Source organism: Caretta caretta, chromosome 3, assembly GCF_965140235.1.
Source record: "Caretta caretta isolate rCarCar2 chromosome 3, rCarCar1.hap1, whole genome shotgun sequence".
In the NCBI taxonomy this organism is placed as follows: Eukaryota; Metazoa; Chordata; order Testudines; family Cheloniidae; genus Caretta; species Caretta caretta.
In genome coordinates, this window is record NC_134208.1 from 148,330,882 (window position 1) to 148,346,450 (window position 15,569).

The 15,569-nt window shown below is 39.6% G+C and overlaps 1 protein-coding gene across 8 annotated transcripts in view; it reads left to right on the plus strand.

Annotated features, from left to right (window-relative positions):
* Positions 1-15,569, plus strand: part of LTBP1 (latent transforming growth factor beta binding protein 1) — a 379,724-nt gene that overhangs the window by 216,656 nt on the left and 147,499 nt on the right. For all 8 annotated transcript variants that reach the window (XM_048843595.2, XM_075127005.1, XM_048843599.2 and 5 more), the window contains one exon: positions 11,890-12,012. In XM_048843595.2, coding sequence (XP_048699552.1) covers positions 11,890-12,012 — 123 coding nt within the window. The remainder of the gene's footprint in view (positions 1-11,889; positions 12,013-15,569) is intronic.

Sequence of the window (15,569 nt, forward strand, 5' to 3'; positions counted from 1 at the left end):
GGAACTCTTTCAAAAGTTTGGAAAAAAGAGAAAGAAGAGGATGCAGGAGCACTCACCCAATATTCAGTCAGAGTTCGAAAGCAGAGGAAAATCATGTATTCAAAACTCATGAGTCAGGCCCCCAATATCATGAAGTTTTTTAAAATAATACTTTTTGAATTCTTTTATTTGCCTTCTGGTTTCTGCTCCTTTAAGGGTGCATTTGCTTCATGTTTTCAAGCTTTTCTTTGTAACTATGAGGGAGAGAAGCTTACTTTTTTAAATGAAAGCAGATTCTTATGCAGTCTCTTGATTGCAGCAGCTGAAGTTTTAAGAAGAGCACCAAGTAACATGAAACTCATGATAAAATCATGAGAGTTGGCAACACTGCCATGGTGCCATTTTAATGGAGCAGTCCATGGAGCTGTAGAGTGAATCAGTTTTGAAATCAAGGACTGAGAGAACTTCTTCACTCCCCTAATCCTTAGTTCTGTTGGAGGGAGCATCTCTGGTTCTAGAATCTCTCTGAGCCTCCTGGCAGCAAGGTCATCTTGTTGGTTCCTTGTCTTTTCTTATGGTGGGGGGAGTTTTAGGTCCTTTCTTGCACCTGACTCAGTGTTAACTACTTGGCTGGTTCCCCTTGATCCCCTATTGCTCTTCCTTGGACTTGCTCTCCTTTGGGGGATCTAGTTTCCCCAGGTCTGAGAGCCACTTAGCTTGCTTTTGTTCCAGCTGCGAAAGAACCCAGATGTTCATCCTGTGAGCCCTTGGGCTTCTAGGGCACAACAGACTTTCTGTAAGTTCCTTTTCAAGGACAGACATTTCGAGGAGCCTTCCTGGTGTCTTGACTGTCACTGCCTAAGGCACTTGCATGTTCCCCTTTTATACTCAGTGGTCCATTTGGCTTCCCCAGTCCCAGTCTACAATTACTACCTGGAATGGCACAGCCTTTGGTTTGGAAGCACATTTTGTCCAAGACAAAACTCACAAATTACTGTGTATTTTGGAATCTCATCATAAAGGAAAAATTACACATCCAATAAATAAAGGCTTAGAATTTACCAGATGTTATGACTTACTCCTAGATCAATCCTTCCTGTGGCTTCATCGGGTACTAGTAAAGAGGTTTTAAATATTTTTTCCTCACATCCAAACCCTGGTTCGCTATTTGTCTGAGCTGCAGTGGTAATGACCAAAGCTCAGTTTCCTGAGTAATGCTTTAAGATTCTGCCAAAAAAAAAAAATCAATAACTTGAAGAAGAAAGCTTCTTCCTCAGCCATTATAGCCCTAAGAATTGAGAACTACTAGCTGGTCCTCTCTTGGTTTACTTAAATATTTGAGAGAATATGTACTGAACCATCTTTCACAAGAGATTTAGGCTCCATTTCAGCAAAGCCTGTGTTTAAGTCTAACTGATGTCAGTGTGACATAATCATATGCCTAAAATTCAATACTTATAGAAGTGCTTTGCTGAATCAGGCAAATTATTTGATTCTGAAGGTCAAAGTATTTTGTGATATCCATTAAGCATTGTATGACGTTTCAGATTCTGAAACAAATGCAGTGCCACTTCGCTCGGTTAGAAGAGACATTTTGGGCGGAAGTCATGGGACTCTCTTTGGATGTTCGAGTGAGAACTGAGAATTTAAAATCTTGAACGTCTTTAGATGGAAATAGATGAGGTCTTTGAGAAAGGGAAAGAGAGGAATCCACTGGGTCAGTAGGTCTATCTCAGATTCCATTCAAGAAAGCATCTTTTATCTGTCTTGCTTCACTTTCAAAGGCAGTGCTCCTGAGGTCACTTTCTGTCCAACAGTGACTTCCTCCCAAATATCAAAGTGGAAGATCCCAGAGGCAGTATAGCACTATTTCTGCTTCCACTACTCTGTTAGTCCCATTTGTTTGGAATGGCTGTTGCCCTTATCTGGACAGTTGGAGAGAGCACCATGTTCTCAAGGAGTCAGAGCCTCTTTTTAAGTCATATATTCTCTCTTTAAATTTTCAGGGGTAAGGATAAAACTAGAAAAATCCACTCTGATTCATATCCAAAAAACTAGCCTTTACTGGGGAAAGTTTCAGTTCGTTAAAGACATCTGCCTTCTTTCTGACAAAAGTTCAGTATTTAAGAGATTCTATTTTCCATCCTCCATAACAGCCTCAGAAATCTGTTCAAATCATCCTTCTATGCTTACTGGCATCTGCCACCTTTGTGACTAGCCTAAGACCTCTCCATCCTAGTGTCAACTTCTTGAGCAGACACAACTATCCTGATTTCTAGACATCTGTCTCAATGGTACTATGACCTCATGCATCCCAGAACATGGGTCAACAGAGGCTTTATTCTTGAAGAATTACAGCTGCTGTTGAGAGAGAGTGAGTGTGTGTGTGTGTGTGTGTATATATATATGTATATGTGTGTGTGTATATATATAGTCACGAATATGTGAATCTAAAATGTCCATTACATTTTGTGAAGGAATTTCTTCACATGCTTCCCAATAAATCACTTACTGAATGGAATATGAAATATCTTACAATACAAAAAGAGAGTTATGTTACAAAACTGTAAAGACTGTTAGGTCTTTTCAGGAAGTTTTTTAATACAGTGTCTAAGATTTTTTTTTTATTCTTTTGTGCTTAAATTTTTAAAAAATTGGGGGAAGCATTTTCATAGAAATGTAGATAAAGTGGGCTGCTGACATTATTAATTTTTTTGAAATTTCTGAGGCTCTATGTTAACACAAAAATGACCGCTTATACAGCCACTGAGTTTACCACTGCTCCTTCAAAAAGAAATTTGGTTTCATTCTTTAAATGGCTGGTAGCCAGTGACATCTTTTAGAAAAATAAGATCTCTGAACACTGTGCTAAAGGATTAATTTTTGTTTATAATTACATTGTTCAAAATGCATGTAGTGATCTCTCTCTGTTTTTGTTGAGCCTAAAATATTTTCTTTAAAATCAACACATGGATTTAAATAGTAGGCTGTCACAAGGCTGTGGCTTTGACCTGAATACGTTGACAAATGCACATTGTTCTAGACATTTTTTTTAAATTCTGGTAATGTGTCAAGCAGTGTTGATTCAGTGAGCATAAATTATGTTCCATTAAGGATGGAGAGGAAGATGCAGATTTCATTTTACAGATTTTTCAAATTCTGTCTTGAGTTTGTGATCAAATATGAACCTAAATCAACATCCCAAAAGAGTAAAGACAGTGGCCTTGTGTCTTAACAAGCTGTAGTGTGGATATTATGTTCATGGAATATGAACAGGGAATTCAGATAAAAACATAAAATACTCTTTTTGGAAGGTTACAGCATGACTGTTTCTTAAAATCCAGAATCTTAGCATACAAGAGCCAAGGGCAGACAGAGAGAAAGCAGGCTGTTCCCTAAAGCAGAGAGGCACACTCATTCCACCTTGTTCTAGGCTGAATCTTTGCATATTGACTGTTGCTAGAGCCTGTCACATGCTTCCCTATAGAGCTCCCTGCTGTAAGCAAACCTAAAAAAACCTTTGAGAATTTAAAGTGTTGGTTTGCAATTTTAACACAGTTTTCAGTACACCACAGTGGGGGTGGGAGAAGGGTGGCTTTACACCACCTTTTTGCTTTTCCTGTTCTGAGCTTAGATAGCTGTTCATGCCAATCCTGGTCCCACCCAACTGTAATGGTCCAAAAGGACCATTACAGCTGTTGGGATAGCCAAAACACAGAGGTACTGCAGCCATGCTCCCTTCCCCTGATACTTCCTTGTGCTGGAGACAGCAAAGGGGATGTGATGCAGAGCTGGTTAGGCCAGCTCTAGGTTGCCCGGGGTTATCCGGAACAGGTCAACACTTAGCTGGCCAATTAGGCCAGTGGAGTAGAATAGAGGCTGTAATGGAGACCAGGATTTCCTCCAGTGACTAGTTCACAGGCCTCTTTTGATTTGTCTTAAACTGTAGATGGCATTGATGACCAGTAGGTTGTGCTGAGTTTTCATATTTTGTTGGCTGAGTTATTAGGGTAAAAATACTGCAGTTTGTAGGTGAATTAATGATGCATAATAGCTTTACCAAAAGTAAATCATTCCGCATATTTAATAGTAACCAACAAAAGCATATATTTTCAGCAATACATAAATGGCAAATGCATATCTCATTAGAGTATGCACTGAAATTCTCCCTAGAATTGGCTATTAATCTTTGGAATACTTTACTATTGGGGGAAAAAGGGAGAAAATGGGCTAAATTCTGATGTCAGTTACACTGGAGTCAACCTGGAGTAATTCCATTGCAGTCAATCACCTTTATTCGGAGCTGTGGTTGAGCTGAGCATCGCACAGCCCAGAAGGGGGGTGGAGAAGGACCAAAAGGTGGCTTTATGCCAATTCTGGGCCTCCCAGATTCAGAGGCAGTGAAGAACTGCAGTGGCCTTCAGCTTAAGCTAGTGCAGGCCCAGGGTCTACTTTAATTTACATAAAGGGCCACTGAAGCAGCCCACTACAGCCGGAGCACAGTGTATTCTGGCCAAGAATCCTCCCTTCTAGCAACTGCCCCTTCCTGGTCCTGTCCATACCTCTGGGAGAGGGTAGGCAATTGCCGGCTTTGCAGCCTTGTATATTCACAAAGCGAGTGTTCAAGAGCCAGAACAGAGCCTCGAATCAGGGTGTCACATTTTGGGGTGAAATCCAGACCAGTGAGAAGAATGGAAGATTGGTGAGGAAACTACCTTGAAGAAAGACTGTAGCTTGTTAAGTTGGGTCTTAGCCATTAGAAAGTATATGTTTACTTTTGTTTGTGTGTAACCCTTGCTAATGTTATTCCTTCTACTTGGTATCACTTAACCTATGTCCTCTTGTTAGTAAACATGTTATACATTTAATCTAAACCAGATCTAACCTAAATGCTGTGTTTGCATTGAAGTAATTGTTATCTCTAGTTATTGTGGCAAACTGCTGAATATTGTCTCTTTAAAGGACCATTTATCTGAGTGGCCCAGAAAAGGGCTGGACACTTCAGGGCAGATGTTTTGAGGGCATTCAGGACTGGAAGTGTGCTGAGGCCATCTTGCCAGGTGTCGCCAAAGCTGCTGGAAACTGCGGGTGTCTGTTGTGTTGTGGCAGACTGCTTAGCATCAGAAGCATTGAACCAGAGCTGCACAGACACTTAAGATACTGCATGCTTGTCCGCTGGCTGTTGGTGTTTGGGCTATGAGCCACAGCAGCAGAGCATTTAAGGCACCCAGGGTGATAGCGCAGGTGGTGATGCAACACCTTACTTGTCTGGATTGCACCCCAAAATGTGAGATATGGCCACTGTAGTGGCTTTGCATTAAATTTGGAGTTACCAAGAACAGAATTTGGCCCCATCTCTCAGACTTTCTACATCAAAATTGCTGTGTTTATTTTTAAAATCCAATTTGCTTATAATTTGTACTCTTAGCCCCAAAAATTCACACCATACAGTGTGCATAATATAGCCAAGCAAATGATTCACAGCAAATTATTTATTTGAAAATCTCATCCTCTTCCTCTGCTTCCAGAATGTCAACAAGTAGATCATAGGCTCCTCAGATTTATTCATTATTCTTATTGATTCAGCATATTTTTACCTTTTTTCTCATTTTTTTACTTTATGAATTGATTGCAAACAGTTTGCTATGAGCATTTGGGTCTCAACAATCAAAATACAAGATGTATTGGTTGGTCACATAAGTCACATGATATTGTTTCTATTATGTTACTGAATGAGCCTACCTATTATAAACAGGAGAAGGTACTGGACCTTTGAATCTCTAAGGAAGAGGTAGCCAGTTAGAGATAAGTAGCAGAAAAAGAGGATTAGGTAATTTTAGAAAATTTTAAACGTTTCCCTTTCTGGACTATTACAGTCCTTCCTAGAATCATAATTCCTGGAAAAATTAGATCACTATGAGATTTGCTGGCTGCATATGAGCTAATAAAATTTAATTTTCTGTTGTTGCATTCACACCAAGTAGTTCTGTATGTGCATGTGTAACTGTGGCTGAAAAGGTGTGGTCAGTTCCTTGTCAGATTCTTTTAATTGCCTATGTACCAGGACTCTAGCAAGGGATTTTTTGAAACACTGTCTTCTTTCTGTGCCAGCAATTGTCCTATCCCATATAAAATATTCCACTTCCAATGCAGATACTTGTGTATGTGAGCTTAGAATGGGCTCTGCATGATCGTTTTTGTGAATAAAACTTGATTGCTTGAATATTCACAGAAAACAAACAGAAAAAAGGCACAAGCATTGCAAATGCCAATTCATTTTTAAATTCAAGCCAATATTTGTTGATTTTTTTTTCAGTATCTCCCAATCTCTAGTATTAATTAGTTAATGCAAGTAAAGACAAAAAACATTCTACAAGAGCTAATTATTGTTGGTAAATCCTATTTTTAAAATTATAATGAAACCCTCATCCCCAGTCTCAGACAGTTTATGGGCCAAATTCCACTCTCCTTTACAAGACAACATACATATCACAACCTTCTTCTTGCTGGTTGTTACAATGTATTTATTATTTAATCATAATCATTGTCATAATGATTTATTTCTGATAGCATCCAGAATTTGCTGGGTGAGGTAAGAAGTCACTTTCCAAAAAATATATGGCCATTTTAGCAGGTTTTCTGCAACTTTCATCCCCAGCACTACTAAACTCAAAAGAGATGATTTGGCCCATAGTTCATTATATAGCAGGTGTAATTAGTTCAGGTTTGTTTTACCAACTTTTAGTATGTTTTTGTAGGGAAATGCTCATTTAAAATTTCATTTTGCAAAACAATTTTTAATATGATTTTACCGTATATTTTTTATTACAGATACAAACTACACAATGTAATAATGTTAACCTATGGTATGGGAGCTATATTTCCATCTAAACTAAGATCACCTGCTGTCACCCCCACATCTCCTTCCTACAATTTTTGTATTACAGCATTAAAGTCACCTTTTTCATTTATAGTCATACCCTTTACATGAGTGGGCAAACATTCAGATAGGAAATGACTGTTTATTTTAGCCTGTTTTCTCCAGGAAATTCAGCTGCAAAGTGAGTCATTAACACATTGTATTTTTTAGTAGCACTTTGACCTTATACCCAGTAGTCCTATAAAATCTGTGGCAAGGTGTTGTATGCTATCTTTTGTTGTTAAAAATTTATTTTTAATTCCTGGAAGTTTGTGCGATAAATTCATAGTGGTGGACAAAGTAGCCACAAATAACTAACGGCTAGAACTTCAGTGTGTTAGGAACAAGTTCCATGTGTTGTGCACATGTAGTAATCTGGACAGTAATGACAAAGGGCCAGATGCTCAACTGATGTAAGACGGCATAGTTTCACTGTACATTTGATCCAAATTATTTGCTCTGCCAACTGTAATTCTAATGCTTTTTCAAAATGTTCTTTACTGAGGAATTGTAAACATATATAAATTGAAGCAGCAAAAAGACAAAAAAATAATATTTTACAATAGTAGCATAATCATTAATAATAAAAGAAATTCCATACATAGATTTCTCACATCATTTTTGTTTTAAGTAAAACAAAATAAATGCCTGGATTAGAGTATAACAGTTCATGAGGATCAGAACATAAAAACATCCACCTATAAATGCAGCGACAATTTTTTTTCTTCCTGAGGGACAGTCAATGACACTAGCACTTTTTTACAAAATGGGTAATATTTTACTTCCCTATTATTCTTTTCATGCTTCAAGAAGCACACTATTCAAGATTAAGAAACAGGCCTCAAAGCCCTACAGTTTTCAGTCATTCAGTGGCTTTGTGGCAGTCTTTTGAAAAATTAAAGCCAGCAAGGCAAGAGCACCAAATTGACAGGGGTTTCTTTTTCTTACTTTGAAATGTATATGTGAGTTATGACCGTTTACACCATCAGAGAATCTACCTTGATGACTCCATATTTTCCAGCTAATAAAGTAGCTGGGAAAATGGGCAGGGGGAAAAAATCCTCCCCTACAGACTACAGAATACCTGCAGAGTGACTCTAGAAAACCTTGTTTAGCCCAGTGGTTCTTAACCAGGGGTACATGTACCCTTGGGGGTACACAGAGGTGTTCTGGGAGTACATCAGCTCATCTAGATATTTGCCTAGTTTTACAATAGACTACATAAAAAGCATTAGCAAAGTCAGTACAAACTAAAATTTCATACCTACAATGATGTGTTTATACTGCCCTGTATACGATATGATGTAATGTCAGTATAGTATTTATATTCAAATTGGTTTATTTTATAATTATATGGTAAAAATGTGAAAGTAAGCAATTTTTTAGTAATAGTGTGCTGTGACATTTTTGTGTTTTGATGTCTGATTTTGTAAGCAAGTAGTTTTTAAGTGAGGTGAAACTATGGGGTACACAAGACAAATCAAACTCTTGAAAGGGGTACAGTAGTCTGGAAAGGTTCAGAGCCTCTGCTTTAGCCCAGCAGCTGGAGAAGCCACTCTGCACCCTCATGCACCAACCTTCCGATAACTTGCTGAGGGGGAGGATGACAGGATCAGCATATCAGTGAATCCCTAACCCAACTGTGACTCACGTGGATCAGGACTCTGGATCACTCCAGGGGTGCAAGCTATGCTGGTCCTGACAGTTGAGGGACCCTCCACACTTGCAGATTTACTATCTACTGTACTGGTTAGTATGCAAAACGCACTTGTTTGCATTTGGTCTGCTCAGACTGGATTATGGCTTTTCATTGAGTAGGCACAATCTCTCCCCAAGTATGCTGCTTGCACACAGGTGGAGGAGATTGTCATGTGTCTGCCCAACCATACCCATACATTGGCCATGCTACAGCAATAATCCAGTTTCTTCTCTGCTCCTTTTCCATCATCCTGGTCCCTGTATGAGGGAAGAAGCAATGAATGAGCAATCTCTGAGCTCCCTGGTCCTCAGAGATTGCTGTTATGAATGGTCCCTATACAGCCATACAAGATGTTGGGGGGGTGGGGGGAGAGGGAAGCTCCTTGATTGACTCTCCACCCTGTACAACCATGCAAAGGCTTCTCACAATTTGGGCCGCAGCATTAGTGCAAATTAATGAGGGTCTACTATGTCTCTGACTCTTTCTGTGAAAAGAGAAAACTGAGGTAGACTCCATAAAATCTGATTAAATCCAGTTATCTATAGTTTTTTACAATGGATAATACAAAACTCCAGAAGATATTTCCTTAGCTGGAAGGATGCGCCCACTAAAGATTTTGACCTCCTCCTAACTCCATCACCCTTTTTTTATTCTTGCTTTTTGCTATGAAAGCCACAGAAGTCCTCCCATTTTGGTTTCCATCTCAGGGCCCCATCTCATTCTCCTTCCACAAGGGATTCTGTGGAGTTTATAAGTAAGAATTGGTCAGAATTAAATTCCAGACGAAAATGTTGAAAGTAAGTGTTATGGCAGACAGCTTGTTCAGATGAATTTTGTTCACTGAAAAGTATCCTTTTAAGTATATTCTGATTTTTAGAGTTTTCTTGGAGCAAATTACAGTGTTCATATTGGCCACTAGGACTCCAAATTTTGTGGCCGTTATAATGTGGCTGTTTAACAAAATTATAATACTTAACGTTTATGTAGTGTTTTACACTTCAAACCACTTCACAAACATTCGCTTATTTATAATTCTGGACAATAGAAAGACCATTCGGACAATTTTCAAGTATACATTTCTCTAATTTTTATTTTAAAAAAAGAGGAGGGGGAAGAGCAAATAAACACAATTTATAAGTTTAGTCATTTTTAAGTAACATTCTCGACTTTAAAAAAAAAAAAAAAAAAGCACTTAATCTTGAGCCAGATTCCTTTTCCAGCTGCCTTAACAGGTTGATTTCAGTTTAATTTACACAGCTGGACAGGTCTGCGGGTGGCTGGAAATGTTTTAGGTAGGTGGCCATTTACCACAGGGTGCATTAATATGCAGTGAATAGGAAATCTTGCAAGGACTTTTGCCCAAAGCGCATAAGTAAAAATCATTCTAATATGCCCATCAGTTTCTTTTAAAACATTTAAGGTTTGTTATCAGTTTGTGGATGGTTCCTGTTGAATCCCTAGATAGAACTCTGTAATGCAGTACCATATATCTACACAATGGTTCTCTGACGAGCTTAGCCAGAAACAAAAGAGCTGGAAGAGAGACATGAAAAACATACAAGAACTGAGTTATGCTGATGCATCAGAACATGCACATTAAAGTTAAAATTAAAAATAAAAAGCAAATTAAACAGAAGGAATGCTGGTGTCACTGACCTCAGTTTCAAATAAAGGGAGAGGCAGCCAATATCAGCATTTATATACTACATGTATCTTAGGAGAAATGCCTAAATTTAATGGAATACCATTGGTACAAGGGAACTGGATGTCTCTATTTGCTTATTGATTGATGAGAGGTATTTTTAGATATTGAAGAGCAAAGATGGTTCATCTGGGAAGAGTTTTATTTGAGATATGGTCATGACAACATCCTATAAAAGAATAATTTATGGAACAGAGTACAGGCTGGATGATTTTGAAGAAAACATGTTGGTATATCTGTGAATTTTAGAGGAAATATAAGCCACTTACCCCCCAGTCATTAACATCAGTAATACAGTGAAACCTGTGTTAGAGACCACCTTTGGTAGGCAACCTTTTCTAAAAGGTTACTGTCCCATAGTATCACCAATGCACTGAGCATAGTTTTACTCCACCTTTATTAAGCAACTGATTTTTGCTAGTTTTCTAATGGTCACTCAAGACAGGTTTCACTGTACTTAAATGGGTATGTCATAGCTTGCTATGATGTGTGTAAGTTCAGGAAATGGGGCAAACAAAATAAAGTAGCATACAATAGATTTCTCTCTCTCTCTCTCTCTCTGAGATATTTTCCATCTATTTGGTGATAGTGGGTTGATTTTCTATGAATGAAAATGTATAAATTGAGTTATTTGTGGGGGATAAAACTGTTCAGAGACTTTCTAGCTGTAACAGTATACACTTGAAGATTTATTTTAACTGAACTTCCCTTGTAAACATCTATAAAGAACGAACATTTAGAAAGTGAGCACCAGATTAGGGTAAGAGAACAAACTGGGTTGGGGGTGTGTGTGTGTGTGTATATATATTATATATAATTTTCATATATATATATAATATATGACAGTATTTTTCTTTCTCCTCACACACTCTCTGGTCTGATCTGCAGTCCTTTCTGTTTGTTAATAACGCAAACTTGTGTTCCCACTACTGGGACCCTTGTTCCTCCCCACCCCTGACCTTTATGGTCTACACTCCCTGCCACATCTCTTCACTATTAAATTTTGTAAGCTGTTTGGGCCAGAGACTGTCCTTTATTTTATGCTTGTACCCTCCTCCAGCACAACTGGAACTAAATCCCTATTTTCGGATGTCAGAGTCTATTGTAATACAAATAATAAATAATAATATAATAGTCAAGCAATGTTCTGTCCCATATAAAATATACCACATCTATTGTGAATTCTCAAATGTGTAAGTTTTAAATTTGTTAACCACAAGTTTTCTTGCAAGTAAAATTTGATTTTATCAATGTGCATTGAAAGTAAATATGTGGGTTCATAACATGGGGAAGCAATTTCATTTTTAAGTTCAGAGTGGGTACTTGAAAAATGACATGGACATAATTTTTTCTTCTTTTGAGTTATCAGTGATTCTATAAAAGATGCTAAGTCAAATGTTGCTAGTGTTAGAAAAATTACTCTAACCAACATGTAACTACACAATTTGATCCAGTGTAGTAGATGCTGCAGAATAAAAGTGTCTTGCAGGTAAAACAGCAGAATAACCCCTAAATGAAGACTAAACTGATTAATATTAATGTTCAGTTATTTCCATTCTCCCACTGATAAATATTTTTGTTTCCTTACAGACATTAATGAATGCCAGCTGCAAGGGGTATGCCCTAATGGTGAGTGTTTGAATACCATGGGCAGCTACAGATGTACCTGCAAAATGGGATTTGTGCCAGACCCTACTCTTTCAAGATGCATACGTAAGTAATAGAAATGATCTAAAACGGGGCTTTTTCCTTGCAGCATACAGTGAATTAAGCAGATTAGACTTTCAAACAAACTAGTGTTGATTAAAGATATTGGAATTATATACAGTTACAAAGAAGCATAAATTATCAAGTTAAAGATCTCTTAAATACAGGACAATGATCAAATAGGAAGATGCCATTCTGAATCATGAAGATAATGGATGACCCAGGGGTTGCAGCTCCCGAAACCAGGAAATTTTCAAAGTTGCACAATCAACCATAATTCTGTCATTTCCTAATATTTGAGTGCTTGACTTTGCAACCTTAATGCTCTTTTAATGTAGATTTTGTATAATTTCTTAGGTTTTTAAACAAGCAAACTTTTAAAAAGTCCATCATGTGGCATCATATTGACACCCACATGGGTCATCAGCAGGGTTGGAATCTTTAGATCCACCATACAAATTTCTGGCACTTGAGCTCAGAGTAATTATAGCAGTAGTAGGTTGTCATCATCTACGATGGAACAACTCTAGAGGGGGATGGGATATTTTGTCATTGTCAGTGGTTTCACAGATGAATGACTCGGGAGTCTTGGGTTGTTTTTTGAGTATGTATGTGTCAGTACGGAAACCACTCTAGGTGGGTATGCACCTCAGGAGTGCCAGATAGAGGTCTTTTGAACAGCAATGTCCACACAAGCATCCTGTGCCTCCTTGTGCTCCTGCATGAGAGCATAAAGAGTGGAGTGACCAAGACCCTCCCTTAGTTTTCTCTTAATGCCCATTTCATTGAGATGAAACCTGGCAAGTGTCCAACCTGCTAATTCTTAGCTTCAACTAAATCTTTTCAAAACCTGCAAAAACCTTCAGAACTCTTCTGATTCACTGATATATGACCACTGTAAACTATATCAATCCATATGGAGTGAATATTGATGGTCAGCCCCTCCTGCCCACCCCTTCTGTACAGACCCTTTGTACAGGACACCTCAACATGGCAGATCCAAAACCTGCAGTCTTCAAGGCCTGCCCATCCTGTAATAGATTAATTCCATAGACGATGTTTGATGTGCCTGTCATTCTCTACAAGAGCAGGTAAGTCACAGGATGCATGGTTGAAGCTTATCTCCTGGAGCAAACTAGGTCTGTTCAGATCCTAAGGAGAAGGCACGAGAATGCTAGTAGCAGACAAGCCAGATTTATTCAGTGCCCTGTCTAGCAAATGCCTAAGACCAATGCAAAGATGATGGGACTGCAAAAAGATCTGGCACCAACACCTCTGGCATGGAAGCAAACTCCACTGGCACTGCAGACACCATCTGTACTAAAGTTGACACCTCTGATATCAATGTCTGGCACCAAAAGGGAGCATTCCAAACACAGAATTAGAATCCTGAAATAGCTCTGTGACTTCCCACAAGATACTGTAAAGGTTCCAGAGAGAAATCCACCAAGCCCTACATGGCCTCAAGGGCTGGTGATAAGGTGCATCCTGTGGCACAAAGATCTCTGGTACCAAGCCTGGTTTTGGCAATATGCCCTGCAGCATCGATGCCTACAGCCTCTCTCTCCAAGCTCAAGACTGGTTCATGGCTCTTCATTTGCAGGATGCATAGTTCCATATAGCTATCCATTGAGCCCACAGGTAGTAACTAAGATTCACAGCGAGGCCCAACCATTATCAATACAGGGTTCCACTGTTTGGACTCTCCACACCACTGAGAGTATTCACGAAATGCCAGGCAGTAGGAGCCTTTAAGGAGAAGGGGAACCCACACCTACACATATCTCAATGACTGGCTGATCAGGGGCAGGTCCCAGCAGGTGGCCACTGCAGCCCTGGATTATATCCTCTCCCTTGTCTCTCAACTAGGACTCCTTGTGAGCTATGAGAAATTCTCTCTTACAGCGTCACAGATGATGGTATTAATAGGAGCTGTGATCGACTCTCATTGGTGAGAAATGTTTTACCAGAGCACAGGTTCTGATCTCTCCAGTCAATGATGAAGGATCTAAAATCGAATCTGACAATAACGATGTATACAGGAGGTCAGACTAGAGGACTACAATGGTACCTTCTGGCATTGGAATCTATGAATTACTAGAATTACTAGGGGAAGCTAAAGTGGATGGGAACCTGGGAGGCAGTGACCATGAGGTGGTCGAATTCAGGATCCTGACACAGGGAAGAAAGGAGAGCAGCAGAATACGGACCCTGGACTTCAGAAAAGCAGACTTTGACTCCCTCAGGGAACTGATGGGCAGGATCCCCTGGGAGAATAACATGAGGGGGAAAGGAGTCCAGGAGAGCTGGCTGTATTTTAAAGAATCCTTATTGAGGTTACAGGGACAAACCATCCCGATGTGTAGAAAGAATAGTAAATATGGCAGACGACCAGCTTGGCTTAACAGTGAAATCCTTGCTGATCTTGAACACAAAAAAGAAGCTTACCAGAAGTGGAAGATTGGACAAATGACCAGGGAAGAGTATAAAAATATTGCTCAGGGATAAAAGAGTGAAATCAGGAAGGCCAAATCACACCTGGAGTTGCAGCTAGCAAGAGATGTTAAGAGTAACAAGAAGGGTTTCTTCAGGTATGTTAGCAACAAGAAGAAAGTCAAGGAAAGTGTGGGCCCCTCTGAATGAGGGAGGCAACCTAGTGACAGATGATGTGGAAAAAGCTAATGTACTCAATGCTTTTTTTTGCCTCTGTCTTCACGAACAAGGTCAGCTCCCAGACTACTGCTCTGGGCAGCACAGCATGGGGAAGAGGTGACCAGCCCTCTGTGGAGAAAGAAGTGGTTCGGGACTATTTAGAAAAGCTGGACGAGCACAAGTCCATGGAGCCAGATGCGCTGCATCCGAGAGTGCTAAAGGAGTTGGCGGATGTGATTGCAGAGCCATTGGCCACTATCTTTGAAAACTCATGGTGATCCGGGAAAGTCCCGGACGACTGGAAAAGGGCTAATGTAGTGCCCATCTTTAAAAAAGGGAAGGAGGAGGATCCTGGGAACTACAGGCCAGTCAGCCTCATCTCAGTTCCTGGAAAAATCATGGAGCAGGTCCTCAAGGAATCAATTCTGAAGCACTTAGAGGAGAGGAGAGTGATCAGGAACAGTCAGCATGGATTCACCAAGGGCAAGTCATGCCTCACTAATCTAATTTCCTTCTATGACAAGATAACTGGCTCTATGGATGAGGGGAAAGCGGTGGACGTGTTGTTCCTTGACTTTAGCAAAGCTTTTGACACGGTCTCCCACAGTATTCTTGTCAGCAAGTTAAAGTAGTATGGGCTGGATGAATGGACTATAAGGTGGATAGAAAGTTGGCTAGATTATCGGGCTCAACGGGTAGTGATCAATGGCTCCATGTCTAGCTGGCAGCCAGTACCAAGTGGAGTGCCCCAAGGGTCGGTCCTGGGGCAGGTTTTGTTCAATATCTTCATAAATGATCTGGAGGATGGTGTGGATTGCACCCTCAGCAAGGTTGCAGATGACACTAAACTGGGAGGAGAGGTAGATACGCTGGAGGGTAGGGATAGGATTCATAGGGATCTAGACAAATTA